Here is a 15,592-nt window from a genome sequence, read left to right as displayed (position 1 = left end):
CCTGGCAGGTGAAGCAAACTGATAAACTCTGGGCTTTCCGCATTGCTGCAACTGAGAGCACACAGAGAACAGATGCCCCAATCACTGCTGAAGCCCAGCAAAGAGCTGCACCTGGAGTCCCCCTTGGCAGTGCCCCTTGTTCCTCCCTTGCCAGGCAGCAGCTTGCAGTGACCCCTGTGGCTTTTCCATTACCCATCCAAGCCCTTCTGATCCCTGCTCCTGCAGAGCCACCCCAGTGAAGAAGAGCTCCAGGAGAGCCATCCCACCCCACAGCATGAAGCCCACCCCATAGAATGAAGCCCATGGGATGAAGCCCACCCCACAGCATGAAGCCCACCTGCATCACCCCATACGCAGCTCCCAAGCTCTTCCAGGCCACCTCCAGCTCTGGGCTCTGTCCCTGCCTCGTACCTGCTGCCCTGCCACAAGCTAAATTGTTTTCCAAGTGGAAACTTGAGTTGAAGGATTAACTCCACAAGGGCCTTTCCGTGCAATGCACCGGGATTAAATATTTATGTTGGCAAAAAGCATGTAATGGGCAGCTCCAGATCAGAGATAATGAAATTGAGGTGTGTGGAGAAAGCAGGGGGAGGCAGGGGCTTGCAGGAGCAGACGGGAGAGGGACCCAAGTGGGTTGTAGTATGCGTGCCTGGGTGATTACTTTTGGTTTTATTAATACCCCACCTGTTTGTGGGGGAGCCCCAGCCCCACTGTTGGGAGCTCTGCAGCACACAAGGGAGCACAGAAATCAGCCATTCCCATTTCTTGTGTGCACACAAGTGTCAGGCAGGAGGAACTGTCACCCAGGTGGCTTTCACTTAGAGCCAGCTGAAGTGAGGGGGGGCAGGCACTGTCCTGGAGGAGGTGGCTGGGTGGGGGAAGTTGGGATGAGACCCTCTCTGTGTCATCTGCAAATGATGCACAATCCCAAATCATTAATAGCAGTGATATAGGATCCCTGGCTCTTCCAGACCACTGCAGTCATGGTTATTTACTGGTGGCTGTATCGTATCAGGCAGCAATGTGGTTTGGATTAGAGGGAGGGTTCCTGATCAGGTCAGGAGAAGGCTCATGGCAGCAACCACAGCATGAGCAGGAAGGTCCATGACAGAATCCATGGTGAAGAGCCCTGCCAGGATGGGCAGCAGGGGAGCACAAAGAACGTGGCAAAGGAGAAGTGATGAAGGAGGGAAGACCTTCTGCTTTAGCAGGAAAACAAGGAGTGCATGCAATGGCAAAAGCTGCTGCTCTTTCTCAACTCATCATTTTTATGAGACAACAACATCTCCCTCTTTCCACCCAACAACAAATATCGCAGAAGGCGGCACAAGGGGTGGGAGTCCCGCGCGGGGCGTGGGACCCCGGCCAGTCTCCAGTCCCCAGGGAGGTATGAAACGAGGCATGAATGGAGTGTTAGGGGAGAATGGAAATCCACTGGCTCCCAGGCCGGCTCTCCTGCGGGGGGTCCCTTGCTCACGATGACAGCGCTGCCTCTCATAAACACGCATTTCCTCATCCCCATTTGTTTCTCTCTCTTGTGCAATCTCTTGTACCAGACGGGAATGGGAGTGAGTCCCACTGGTACGTGAATGTGTTACAAAAAACCTTCCCACCCTGCCACCAACGAAGTACTGAGAAAGAACAACGGGGTTTAAAAGGAAAAAAAAAAAAAAATAGAGAAAGAAAAAGAAAGATGGGGCAGCTGGATGGATTTGCTACTGGCCATGACTTATTGTTCTGAGTGTAAACTCAAGGGCATGGCTGTGCTGGTAGGTTGCAGCATCAACCAGCACTCAGAAGCCCCACTGCACTTGGTGCTCTGCATTCCTCTGGGAAATGGATGCTTCTTCCCAAAATAATTTTCCTGGGTGGAAAATTTGTGACAAAAAATAGAGGCAAACTAACTTGACTGAGATCACATAGTGCTGAAATCAACAGATATCCCAGCTCCAGCCTGCCCAACACCATTCCTTGTGCTGGGTTGTTTCACTTGGGGTGTGTGAGCAGCACTGCTGCTGCCAGTCCCTGGGCATGGACCAGGCACCAGGCTGCCCTTCCCAATCCAAACTGCTGGGACAGAGAACAACTGGGGTGAGGTGTGACACTGAGGTGTGGGAACAAGGACAAGTCCCACCATCAAACACATCTCCTGGACTGGTGGCGGAGGTTAGAAGGTCTCCTGGACCTGGGCTGCTGGAACAGGGATGGAGGATCAGCTGTAGCTGCAGAGGAAGGAAACTGCAGGGAGTTAAAATCCTTCCCTGCAGAGTGAAAAACAAGGGAAGAAACCTGCAGGGAGTGATGCCTCTGGAACAGCATTTACAGGAGAGCAGGGCTGTCTCCACACCTCTGGAAGCCCAAATCCAGTCACTGACAAGGGGCTCTCCCATGGCACAGGACAGAGGGTCTCCAGTCCAGGCTTCTGGGGTAGCAGGGCTCTGGCTCTGAGCTGGTTGGCTCAGACCAGCATTTCAATAAAGAAATGATTAAAAGGGGGGGGGGGGGGGGGGGTGGAAGAAAACCCCAAAACATCTGTTTTACTTCAAATCAGGGAAGATTCCTTTGCTTGCAAGGAATGTGTAAATCACGCCGGGCTGGGAGATGTGCATAACCCTGCCTGAAAGCTCCTCTGCACTTCAAACGAATTCTAACATGCTTACTGGGATTTTGTTTTTATTATTTGTTTTGGGCGCCCCTGCCCCCCTATCCTGCCCTCCACCCTCCCTGTCTGCCTGCTGGACCTGTGAGGATCTCCTGCTCGTTGCCAGTTCCTTGCCCTATGTCCCTGGATTTGGGGGCCTTGGGGCACAGGGACAGTGGGCACTGCAGATCTGGCTGGCATCCTCCTGGCTGGCACACAGCATCCCTGCCTGCCACCATCTCCATGCCAACACTGAGGCCATTGCAGGGCCCCGTTGGCTGCCCTTGAGCTCCCAGAGCCCAGCTGGAGTTTGTCTCATTGGGATCCTGCCTGGGGTGCTCAGAGGGTGCCCCTCTCCCGTGTGCGTTATTGCTGGGCTTTGTTTCACACTGCTGCCTGTGCAAGGTGAAGCCAGGGCTGGCCAGCAGGGCTGGGTACAAACCCAGTGGAGACAGATCAAGAGCTCTGCCCTCAGGGGTGCACAGCCACCTCCCTGTGCCAGCTCACTAAGGTGACTGTCCCTCAGGCCCAGGACCAGCTTTGCTCCCTGCAGACAGTGCAGCCCTTGCCTTTCTTCTGAAAGCAGGGGCCCCTACTGTGGTGCCTTTTATAAGAGCAGTCAGCCATCAACTTGCTTGCCGTGGACCACCCACTGTTCCTCAGATGACACTGCCCTTTGAAGTCACTACCAGCCCGGGCTGGATTTCAACCAGCAGTCCAGATGGAAGCCAAGCCCCCAGGAGAATGAGAACAAGCCCTACCAAGGGGATCTCAGGGGGAGCATGCTGTGGAGTGTCTGGTTCTTGTTTAGAGGGACTATGAGGTTGGGAGGGGCAAAGATTTCCCAATTTGCCAGGGGTCACAACCTTCCTCTCGCCCATGTCCCCAGGGCCGGTGATGGCCAAGCTCTGCAGAGTGTTGGTAGGTTGAGCAGCAGGGATGGTTAGCTGTGAACATTCCCATTGTGGAGTTCCCTGCAGGGGTCCAGGGCTTTGCTTGTCTCTCCTTTCTCCTTGGCCGCATCTGGAGGAAGAGTATTCATTCTCTCTCTCCTTCTGAATATTTATTCCCTCTCTCCTGCTCATCCCCTGCAGCCACAGCCACCCTGAGCAGTGCTGTCTCTTCACAGAGGAGGATGGCAGCCATCCCATAAGTGGCCCAAGGAAGGTACTAAAGGGATGTGTCACTCTGGGATAACCCACCTGGCACACAGCGCCAATGCTGTGAGATGAGGCTGAAATCCACCCACCCACAGATCACTGCAAAGACGAGCAAAACCTTCCCTAAAAGCAAAACTTACCCTCCAAGTCCCAGCCTCAGCAGAGCTGGGCCTGGGGGCTGTGGGGTCTCTGTGGCTGAGGGAACCGGGCTGGGTGTCCCAAACTGATGGGGACAGCAGCAGGTGTTGCACAGGAGGAAGAGAGGATCCAGGTGCTGCCAGGGAATACCCTGCCCTGAGGAGCTGGGGGGATTGATGCACACTGCAGTGCCCTTGCAAAGGCTGTGGCAGGCCCTCAGGGACACGTGGGATGCAGAGCCTGAGGAAAGCCCTCCTTTGCTGCACCAAGGACAGCTTGATCCATCTCCAGCTCTCACGGATGCTCTGCAGCTTGAGCGGGACCAGCCCCTCATTGGCAGCTTTGGGCACCAACCCAAGATGTGGCACAGTAGGAATTGTTCCAGCAGCACAGGGAGTCAGAGGCAACTCATCTGACCTCTGTCCAAGGGCTTTGTTGGGCATCCCAGCAGAACAGGGACTCTGGCACTTCACAGACTCTAATGAGCTGCTGTTGCTTCACTGGAGACAAAAGCACCAGCCTGCAGTGGCTTATTATCACCTCCTCCTGGTTCTTCACTCCACCAAAGGATGTTACAATTCATATTCTGGCTAACATGGGACCTTCTGTGGCCTTTCCATGCAGTGGGAGGAACACCTTGCCTCAAGCCCTGAGACAGACAGGGAAGATTGGGAATAGCTGGGCCAGTTCTTACTGCGTTGCCTTTAGAAGCACATGTGCAAATCTTCATCCTCACAGCCAGCAGAACGAAACCAAGGACATGATGACTGCCAAGAAACACAGACCTCAAACACCCTCTCTCCATCCTCTCCAAAGCTGGTAATTCCATGATCCTGCTTCTTCTGCCATGGTTCTGTCTTCACAGCTGGGAGCCATCGCTATGGGACACCGTAGAATTCTGCTGGGGCATCTCCAAGCTAACTAAATCCTCCTTGCTCCTTGAAGAGTGCCTAAGAGCTAAAGCCCCAGTGTTGCAACATCAGCTGTGTTAATGTTATCTCGTGTCAGTGTGGCTGTTTTGGGTGTGTTGTCCTGCTGCCATGCCAAGGTGCTGCTCTCTCATCCACATCCCATCTCCATCAGGAGCTCCAAGCTTCTCTCCAGAGAAGATTGCTCTGCTCTTCATTCTACAGAGGGGCAAAGCTGCTCCTGGAAGGATGTACTCAGAGAGGGAGGGAAGGAAGATTCATTATCTGCTTCTTGCAACAGCTGGCGAGGATCAGGGGGACAAAGGAGGAGATCATAAGGCAGAGAAAAAGGCAAGCAGGGACAGTGGCTCTGTTGGAGCTCTCAGCCCCAGGTTGCTGATGAAGACATGCTGGGGAGGCAGCAGCCAGGAGGGTGGCAATGACCTTCCTGCACCTTCTGGATAAAGCCCTGGCCTGTCTGGCATTTTCCCCTCATTTCCAGCGAAACACGTTTTCACCTAAGGCAGTCTTGGCACCGCTGCTCACAAGGTGTCCGGCTGGCAGAGGGGCTCCCGTGGAATCTTGGCCGTCCAACACAGGATTCATTCAGGAGCAGGGTTCTTGGGAACATAAGGTGGCCTGTGTATCAAGGCCTTCTTTCACAGCCATGGCAGTAATGGGAATCACTACTCTGATGGGTTATTGACAGGGTTTTGAGGGAAATCTTGGGAAATTGAGATGTCGTGGTTGAGTCTTGGAAGGTGAATGCCCTGCTGGGCATTTCTTTGTCAGGGAGACAATAGATCCAGGCAGTAGCAAGGAGTGGTCAGGATTTTTAATTAAATTCTTTCTTTCTTTCCCCTTCACCCTTTGTTTGGATCCTGTTTAACAGGAATCTGAAACAAAAGGAGGTTGATTAAATGCTCAAAGGAGGGAGAGCTGAGCAAATCTGGATCACAGCTTGCTCAGGTGCAGGGCAGATGCTGCCAAGGGGTTGAGGGGACCAGCACCCAAACCTGCCTACTCCAGCTTTTGGCTCCCTGTGGCCTCACAGCTCAGAGGGCAAGCCCAGGAGACCTGGGGCAGCACGGTGTGGGATGCTGTGACACCAAAGTGACACTGTCCCACACTGCTGCCCTGTATTTCATCAGCAATCACTGGCCTTGCCCTCCTCCCTGTGAGAAGCACTATGCTCTCCAGTCACTATTTTTGAGCATGACCATGGCATCTGCTGCAATTCAGGCAACCTTTCAATGTGGATAACCCCGGGTGATTTTCCCAGGGTTGGCACAAAGCAAAGATGGACCCCAGGCTGTGCAAGGCTGTCCACAGCCCCACAGCAGCCCCACCTGTGCTCACTGTCTCAGAAATTAAGTCTCCTCTGCCCTTTTCCCGAGGTCTTCCTGATCAAACAGCCTCTTGCTGTGCAGAGCAGCCTGTGCCTTCCTCCTGCCTCCTTCCTCCAGTATTTGATGGGCACTGTTTTATCCACTTCCAAAAGGCATCAGACACCTGAGGCATGTCCTGGCAGGTACGTCTGACAACTCTGGTCTGGCTTTGTTGGGAGACATCTGTTGAAGGATAACAATTAGTCTGGCAACATTTGCTGTCCTGGGAAGAAGAGAAGTGTGAATTGTGAGAAGAGTTTACTGACAGCCCCATGTATTTGTGCAATGGCAAGGTTTTGATACTCCAGTGTGGCACCAGTTGCTGCTTACCTGTTCCTCCATTACACTGATGGGAGCAGGTCAGCTGTCACAGATGGTTAAAAGCAGCTCAGTTATAAAAGGTCCTTTTCTTGGTTGGTAGAACAGTGAGGAGAGCTTCCTAAAATATGGGATTTTTTTCAGGCTTGCACTGTCCACTGTTTCCTTACCATGGAAAAGCAGAGCTGGAACCAAAGACAATGAACAACAGAAGACACTTGTGGCAGTGCCAGCCCCAGGGAGATGGCACAAGAGTGACCACTGCCCTGTAAAGCTTTGCCCAAATCCCAGGCCTCCAGCAGGGCCTTTGGCAGGGATGCAGTGTGGTCAGTCCCCTGCCAGGACACCAGCCCTCCCCTGGTACCATGGACATGGGCATGGCATGAGCAAGCCCAAAGCCAGAGCCCAACAAGTAGACCAAGAAATTCTCTGCTTCCCAAAGCCACCCCCTGCTAATTGTCTGCTCAGCATTTGCTGCAGAGACTGGGGGGAGTTGGTCTCATTTACCTCTCTTAATTTTCACAAATTATGGAGTCATCAATAAGCTCAGCTGCATTCCTGTGGTTTGTGTGAACCGGCTGCTTTTTATTTGATTTGATTTCTTTTTAAATTCTAATGGTTTCTGAATTTGGAATACTTGCACTAAACACAGACATCCCTTTCCATGCTTGCCCAGGCAGCTGCTGGCAGGCAAGCCCCACTCTGGCTCCATGTTCCTCAATGGAAGTGGCTGGGAGGCTCTGCAGGGGATGTACAAGCCCACGGTGAGGAGGCAGGAGTGGGTGGGTGGCTCCTGGACCACTCACAGCCCATGGCATGTGGCTGGGGCTGACACACCCAAAGCTCTGCTCCACCCCTCAGCACCCCATGGCTCCCACACTGCTCAAGAAGTGTCTTTTAGGGAATCTGTATGTGTAATTTATGGATGCTTTTAGCTCCAGGAAATGCTGGGATGAAGGTCTAATGCTGCTCACCTGTGGGTATCAGGACAAGGAAACACATTCCCCACTCAAGGCTCCTGAGAGCCCTTCACCTTGGTGTCTGGGAGCTGAGGACACTCCCAGACTACAAGACTGGGAGGGAATAGTTTGTTTGGGTCCCACGAGCACGCTGCAGGGTCTGATGGGTCTGTTCCCACCCATGTGTGTGTGGGGGCACCATTCTGGCAGCTCCATTCTGCACGTCCTGGCAGAGCCCGAGCCCAGCCCCCGTCCCTTGTGCCCAGTCTCCGTGCTGAGATCACTGGGCAGCAGGGAAGCACGGAATGCCAAGAGCTGCTCCACTGAGGGCTTTTAAAGGGAGGCCTCGGCATTGTTTTTCAGCTGGAACAGGAAGCGAGAAGGGCTGGCAAGGCAGAGTGTGATGTGTGTGTGTCAGCACGCTGGAGCTGCCTCGGCGGCGTGGGGCTGGGTGCGTGCGAGCCCCGCGAGCCTGGGCTGTGCAGGAGGCACGGACAAGCTGTGACCAGCCAGGGAGTGATGGCAGGACGTGCATGTAACACCTCAGCCAAGGCAGGATTTGTGTTTTCAGGCTCGGCATGACGGGTGGTGGTAGCCATGCTGCCAGGGGAGGGAGAATCCATCACGCTGTGTGTGGGACGCCAGCCAGGGTTGCCCTCGCCGAGCTGCTGGAGCTAACAGCAAGAGTCTCGTGGCTGCAGGAACACGGCACCAAGCCCAGGCAGATCAGCCAAGCTCAAGCCAAGCCCCACTGGCAGGATCATCTTGTGGTTGCACCTCTTTGGAAAGCTTGAGGCCGCGTTTTTGCGTGACACTGGGCTCTGGAGCAGCACCTCTGCCCTCTCCTTCATTCACTCCTTCATTCACACAGGTTCCTCTCAGAGCCTGGGTTGGCCACACAGCCATTGCTGCTGGGTGCAGCCAGCTCCCAGGAGACACATGCTTAATTAGCGTGGGGGCTTGGCAGCTGCGGGAGCGCTAATTGAGCTCCTTATCAGAGCCCTTCTCTGCAGCCCAGGCAGCCCATGTGGTACAGCATCTCACAGAGCAGCTGCACCAGCCCAAAGGCCTCAGGAAGAGCAGACAAGGCAGACCAGAAATGCCTGTGGTATCTCTGTAGGATATAAAGAAATCAGCAGCTGAGCTAAGGAAGGTCAGACTCAGAAGTCCTTATCTCACTTCCCGCAAATAAGGATCATGAATAAAGCACTCAAACGTCATGAGCACCATGAGAGGGAGTTAAGAAAACATGCTGTCTATAAATAAGTAACATGTTTTGAGCTTTTATTCTCAGTCTTAAGAGTTTTGTGCCTTTTTAAATTAGTATTTAGGGTTATTTTCTCTGCACTGAGAAAGGATATAAGCATTCTTTTCTGGGTTTTAAATCTCTTGAAATGCAACAGACAATCTCGACAGCCATTGGGTTCCAGGAACTGAAGCATTAACATCCCCCTCTTGCTTTCTCTTCCTCCCCCAAGAAGCATCTTGAGCCTGGTGATAAAACCCAACCTTCAGCAAACACTGGGTGGGGAATTCACGAGGAAGGTATTCACATTTCCTGAGGCAAATGTTGATTGGTTTCTATCTCTCCCTGAAAGTTCCTTCAGGTCCCAATAGATTTGTATTTAGAAGTAAACATTTAACTAGCATTACTTTATAGGACTTTGTATGCTGTGATTTGCTGCAGAGGTGGCAGCATTTCTAGGCATGGAGGGCTGATCCCTGCCAAAAGCATATGTGTTTAGACCTCTTGGAAACCTCTTCAGGTAAAATACATTCTAGTATTTCTAGATACACAAGTTTTCATGTAGGATCTTACTGAAGGCACAGGTGAAGAAGAGAATCAGCTGCGAGACAGGAGCAGGGAGCCTGGAGCTCCTTTGGAAAGCACAGGGAGAAGATGAGGAAATGTGGTGAGGAAAGTTTATCACTAAACAAAACATCTCCAGGGTATAAAGGAGCTTCTGCCAGATCGTAGCTACCATATGGCATTCCAGGTTGTCTGACGTGGTTTTGTGCAATGACTGTAGGTCTGAGACCTTTTAGTTTCTGGCTTTGACTTCACCCCAGAGATCTCTGCCTTGGGCAAAGCACTCAGAACCACTCTTTGGCCTCATTTATTTACAAATTACCATGGTTGGCCTATTCAAGTGCAGCTCTATCCTCATCAGTGGGGACGATGCCTGGCTTGGTCCCTTGGCCCACAACTCTGTAATGGATTTAAGTGGGGCAGGAGGATCTCCGTGGAGTGCTGCAAAATCCCACCTTGCCCTTGGCTTAGCTCCCTCCCTCAGTGTGATCACTTTGATTTTCCCCTGGTTTGTCATGTAGGTGCAAAATCATGGAATGGTTTGGGTTAGAAGGGACCTGAAAGCTCATCTCATTCCCACCCTCTACCATGGGCAGGGGCACCTTCCACTATCCCAGGTTGGGCAAAGCTCAAAGCTTTGCCCAACCTGGTTTTGAACACTTCCAGACATGTGGAGTCCACACCTGTTTTGGTAACCTCACCACTCTTATTGCAATGAATTTCTTCCTAATACCTTATCCAAACCTACTCTGCTTTAGCTTAAAGCCACATCCCCATCCTTCCCATGCAGTGGTGATCTCTCCTGCCACTGACTACCCCACTAATGTCCCAGAGGGTCCTAGGCTGCTCCTTGCCTGCATCTGCTGAAGGTTTCCAGCAAGATGTGAATGCTGGGTTTGCACAGAGACACAGAAACACAGGTCTTTGCACTCCCTTCTCTTAATTGTCCATTTCCGGGAATAAAAGAACAAAACTAAAGCCCAGCACTCTGCACAGTGCCATTAACTGGCCATAAAACTGTTTTGCTGCAGAGGCTGGGTGGTCAAGTGGTTTGAGAACAAGATTGGAAACCATCATCTCCCGTGTTTTCAAACTTGAGCCTCTCCGGGGCACGATGCTTCACCCCATATGTCTCTGTTTACTGTCGATAAAACAGAGCTATTAATACTGCTGTGCTTCAGGGTGATCTTTTGGACTGTAATTAATGTTAAAACCTTCTGAGGTCACTGGCTGGAAGGAGCTAGAGAGGTGCAGAGGCTGTGTGCTGCTGGGCTGTCAGCCTCCACCCAGCTGGGGTGATTGGTGCTGAGTCCAAAACATGTCATTCACAAGGAATGGAGATGAAAGAGTTTCCTCTAAGGCTCTTGAAAGAGGACTGGCTCCAGGTGAGGTAAAGCAATTGGGTTTGTTCTCAGAAAAAGAATTTTTGACAAGATCAAAATCACTTTGATTCTGATGTTTTTCCATTTACATTGTTGTTTTTTTTTTTTTCCTTAAACCAAAAAAAAAAAAAAAAGAGGGCTTGTTTTTTTGACATCTATTTTTTAACCCAGGCCTGACCAGGAGAGATGCTCTTGGCAGCTGAGTGACTTTGCTCCTGTGTGAGCTGGGCTGAGGGGAGAAGTGCAGTCAAAAGGCTCACACAGGTCTTCAGCATCACCCAAAGGGATGGATGTGCTTCAACACCCAACCAATCTTCCTGACCCCACTGGCAGTGGAATAGGTGAAATGGGCACTAATTGCTGAATATTACAATTATGTTTTGATAAAAGTCTTCTGTTTTCCAAGGAAAGTGCTCTGGCACTGATTGCCTCAGAGCTAATGGAGCCAGCCTGAGCTGCTGCGGGCAGAGCAGAGGTTACACATTAGCTGTGCTCACCCTTTTTCCAAAGCAAACACAGCAGCACAGCCACTGTGTCTCGGCAGGGGAGCCCAGGATGGTGATGGGGAGCAGTACCCTGATGTTGAGCCCTCTTACTGCTTGTTGTACTTCTGCTGATGAGCAAGAAGAGCCCTGCAGTGGGTGGGCAGCTGGGGGTCCCTGCCCTGTTCTCCAGCTCCTCATCTCCTGGGGCTGGAGTGCCCCTGCTCAGCACTGGGTGCCCCTGTTGGTGTTGCTGAGACACAAACCTGCCCTGCTCCCAGCAGGAGACTCCTCACTGCCCTTGAAGGGAGGGAAAGGACTAGTGGAATCTTCAGGATGGGAGGCAAAACCCTGCAGTCAGACTCCTGCATGGAATTCTGTGTTGCCCTATTGCTCTGGGTGTCCCTCAGTGAGAACAGCCTGTGTGTGGTACTTGTGAAGTGGCACAGTGTGGATGTCCTTCTTCAGATACTCCCACTCTGAGCAAGGCTCCTGGTAAATTCAGGAAAATGATGTCATGCCAAAAGGATTAAATAGCATCTCCTTGGGTGAGCTGAGCGTGTGCATCCCCTGTGTGCCCCAGCTTTGTGAAAATGGGAGTTGTCCCTGCACACAAGTGAGTTCCTTGGCAATCTGCTGGCATCCTTTCAGACAGCAAGTATTGTCAGGGAGCTAATGCTAATTGCTTGCAGGGAATATGTCCTGTGCTGGGAATTGCTACCGTGCAGATGTCAGTTCTTATCAGACACATGTAGGATGTGCAGGGCCTGCAGGGAGGAGAGAGGGGGCTGGCAGTGCTCGTGTGTGGGGTGAGAAAGAGGGAGGCATTGCTTCTGTCACCCCCAAGGATGCTAAGGACTTAGGACTATTACTTAAATAAACAGACATCAGGGTCTCAATCCCATTTAAGCTTCAGCTGCTTTTATAATACTCCTTACACTCACTTGCAAGAGCTGGTCAGTTTTACCTTAGGCTAAGGAGGGGTGGCATGTTATTTCTCAGGCTGGGAACCCCACCACCAGGCATCCTAGATCTCTGAGGGGTTCAAACCAGCCCCTGTACTTTGTCACAGGCAGCTTGAGTTGCCATGCCCAGCTTATAGTGAATAAACATGAACTGCTGCCCTTTGGGAGAGTGGACAGAAGATTGTCACCCCTGCTGCGAAGAAGCATTCTCATCTTGGAGCTTTGATGCTCCAAGCAGGACTCTGAGCTCAGCATCCCGGGACGTTCCATGCAGCCACAGCCTGTTTATTCAATGCTCCATCAGGCACAAAAGCCATATTTTACTGTCAGATGCTCTCCATTAGCTTCAAGTGTGAAATTATCATTCCCACCCTTTGGCCAGCCCCACCCTTGTGAGGAAATGAGGGAGCAAACAACTCAAGGGCCGTTCACGGGATGAGTACGAGCTGTCACTTGTCAGCACAAAGCCCACTTACAGCAAGAATTACTGCTCTGCTCCCAGAAGGGCCAGAGAGGAGCCCGGCTCACAAACACCACCATGTTATAATGTTAGCATCAGTGCATGGAGAGCAGCCCTGAGGTGTCCGCATCCCTCTGCAGTCAGGAGGGTTCAGGGTGAAGCCCCACAGGGGGCCCTGGGATGAGGGGAGAGGAAATGGAGCCCCACGGATTCCAGAAAGGGATGAAGTGGCCTGTCCCCTCAGCCCTGCCTCCTGTCCCTGGGTTCTCCTCTGTTCCAAGAGATCATCTCACATCTCCTTGAGACGCCAAAACTGACTGACAATGCCTGGACCACATTTTCCCTTTCTCTTCTGAAGGCCAGTTCCCTTAACAACCTGGTGGTGTGGGACTGACGGATCAAGACATTGTTCTCTTTTGCTTCCTGCCTTCCAGATTTACCCTGTACGCGGTGGATACACGAGGGAGACACTCAGAGCTGAGCACAGTCACCCTGAGGACAGCCTGCCCGCTGGTAGATGACAGCAAGGCTGAAGGTCAGTGTTTAGGTGCCTCATGATCCATGCCAGGAGACATCTCCTGCTGATTTTGATTTTTCTTTTGTCACTGTGCTCCCACAAACCTGCCCAGGCCCTTCTCTCCCAGTGGGAAGGCTCCTTTAAATTCACCCATGGGCACAGGGACGTTCATCTGGGGATGGGTGACAAATGGCAGGAGTGTCCAGGGGCAAAGTCTCCTTGGCTGGGCAGCTGATGACTCTGTGATGCCACACAGGCATCCTTCCTTGCAGGGCTGTGGGAGCTGGTACTGTGTGTGTGACACAGGCCCCCTGGAAGAAGAGCAATCCCTTCTCACAAACCTGAGAGAAGCAGCCCGGGCTGGGCCGCGCAGGGCACCTTTGGCCCTGGTGTTTGAAGGGATGCTGGGGGCAGCTGCATCAGTTTGGAAATCAACAGAAATGTTGATAAAAGCTCAGCTACTTTTGGACATTTGCATTGTTCAGTTTTGAAACTGATCCCACTTGTCCTTATACCCAAACCAGAGCACCTGGCTGAGTTCAGATTTGAAAGGATTCCTCTATGCGACCATCATGTTACCTGCTCTCTTTCTTGCTTGCTTTCCATTGGGAATATCACACAGAAAAAAATTTGGTTAGTGCTTAGTTCTGTCTTCAATAAGAAAGCATTCCCATGGAAAAACAGCAAATAGGAGACTAAGGAGAAAGGAGATGCAGTTTTGTGCATTTCTCGTCTCCAAAAAGATATTTTTTTTTTTACAGCAGAGAGTTAACACTCTTGTTTAACACATCTGAGCTGCTCCAGCGGATGCCCACAATGATGAGGTGCTGCAGTTCTGGCCATCCTGGGATCAAGTGTTCATCTTTTCCCACTCTTTAGCACCATAACTGCCAAGGGCTTTTGGTTTGGTGAATTTGGGAAGAGCTTGCCTGCCCTTCCTGGGAGGATAAGGCTGTCTGCCTGTCCTGGCAGCTTTTTGCCTCTTCTCCTTCTGCTCCTTCATGGAGTACTGCTGGAGGCTTTGTGAGAGATTTGCTCATGCAGGGCACCCACTGCAGGATCAGCCTGAGGAATTGCTGAATACTCTGCAGTCACTCACCCCTGCTGCAGGCAGCCCAAGGGACTGGCAGCCACCCCAGCTGCCAAACCCCTGCTGTCAGCCCAGCCAAGCCTCTGCTCCTCCTCTCCCCATGTTATCAACTTCAGCTGGTCATTAATCCCATGCCCCGATCCTTTCCAGAGATAGCTGACAAAATCTACAACCTCTACAACGGCTACACGAGCGGGAAGGAGCAGCAGACAGCCTACAACACCCTGATGGAGGTCTCTGCTTCCATGCTCTTCCGAGTCCAGCACCACTACAACTCCCACTACGAGAAGTTTGGAGACTTCGTCTGGCGCAGTGAGGATGAGCTGGGGCCCAGGTACCTGTCCCTTCCCTTTGTGCTGCCCTGCCCCATGCCCAGAGCACCCTTCTGCTTGGCCACTGGGGATGTGACCCCCTTAGCCACTGGGGATGTGACCCCCCTTAGCCACTGGGGATGTGACCCCCTGGTCTCCTTGTAGCTAAAAGAAGCCCCCTTTTGGTGTTCACCAAGCTGTCCTGCATCCCCTTGGAGCACCAGGTCCTGCTCAGTCCTTGGATGAATGCTGGTGGGACACCTGGCAGCTGGGTGGTCTTTGAATGAATGTTTGCGTCACCCAGCCTGAACTGGGTGAGCTGGGGGCTTGGAAACACTGAGGAGAGGGGGGCAAAGGGTGTAATATAGGCCTGGAAAAGTTTTTCCTTCTCTCTTTGTTCCTATTGGCTTGTCAGATGTGGCTGAGGATCTCTCTATAGTACCAGGATGACACCTCACAACTTTACACTCCTTCTGGACACAGATCCAAGCTGTCCTGGGGCTTGTCCTCCTCCAGAGATGACCTTGGTCATAGTTTCTGCGGTAGTTCAGTGGCCTCTGGCACAGAGCCACTCTCATCTTCCCCGTCTTCCCTCTGATGACACTGCAGGCTAGTTTGTCCTTTTCAATTGTTCGTTTTTTTCTGAATCCCTGGGAGCCATCAGCTTCTTCTTACACATATTTATTTCCCCTGTTACTTGAGATCCAACCCACTGAAGGATGCTGCCTAACCCAATACCTGCTTCAAGCTGTGGGACAGCAGGGTGACATTTAAACTGCCAGTTCTAGGACCCAGCTACATCTGGAGCCCATGGTCAATTTGGCTGCTGTCTGTTGTCCTCACTGAGCCAGGGGAGTTCCTCCCAGCACTCCTCTGCCCTGAGAAACATGTGATTTGCAGCCAAGGGGATGAATTTTTAAAAGCCAAGGCAGCCAGTGCCAGGCTCGTGACAAGAGAGAAGCTCTGCCATCCAGCCTGGCTTCTCAGGGGGCTTGGACAGAAGCAGAGCCACTGACACAGCAGGAGGCAATGAGGATTTTTTTTTTTTTTTTGCCAAGGGAGG

General features: G+C 52.0%; 1 protein-coding gene across 1 annotated transcript in view; it reads left to right on the top strand.

Annotated features, from left to right (window-relative positions):
• The window catches only part of ASTN2 (astrotactin 2), a 264,180-nt gene that overhangs the window by 243,574 nt on the left and 5,014 nt on the right, over window positions 1–15,592 (top strand). Inside the window, exons 20-21 of the mRNA XM_041475041.1 lie at window positions 13,046–13,146; window positions 14,369–14,552. Coding sequence (XP_041330975.1) covers window positions 13,046–13,146; window positions 14,369–14,552 — 285 coding nt within the window. The remainder of the gene's footprint in view (window positions 1–13,045; window positions 13,147–14,368; window positions 14,553–15,592) is intronic.

This window comes from Pyrgilauda ruficollis, unplaced genomic scaffold, assembly GCF_017590135.1.
Source record: "Pyrgilauda ruficollis isolate IOZ18807 unplaced genomic scaffold, ASM1759013v1 scaffold34, whole genome shotgun sequence".
Classification (NCBI taxonomy): Eukaryota; Metazoa; Chordata; class Aves; order Passeriformes; family Passeridae; genus Pyrgilauda; species Pyrgilauda ruficollis.
This window is presented reverse-complemented; position numbering and strand designations above follow the sequence as displayed.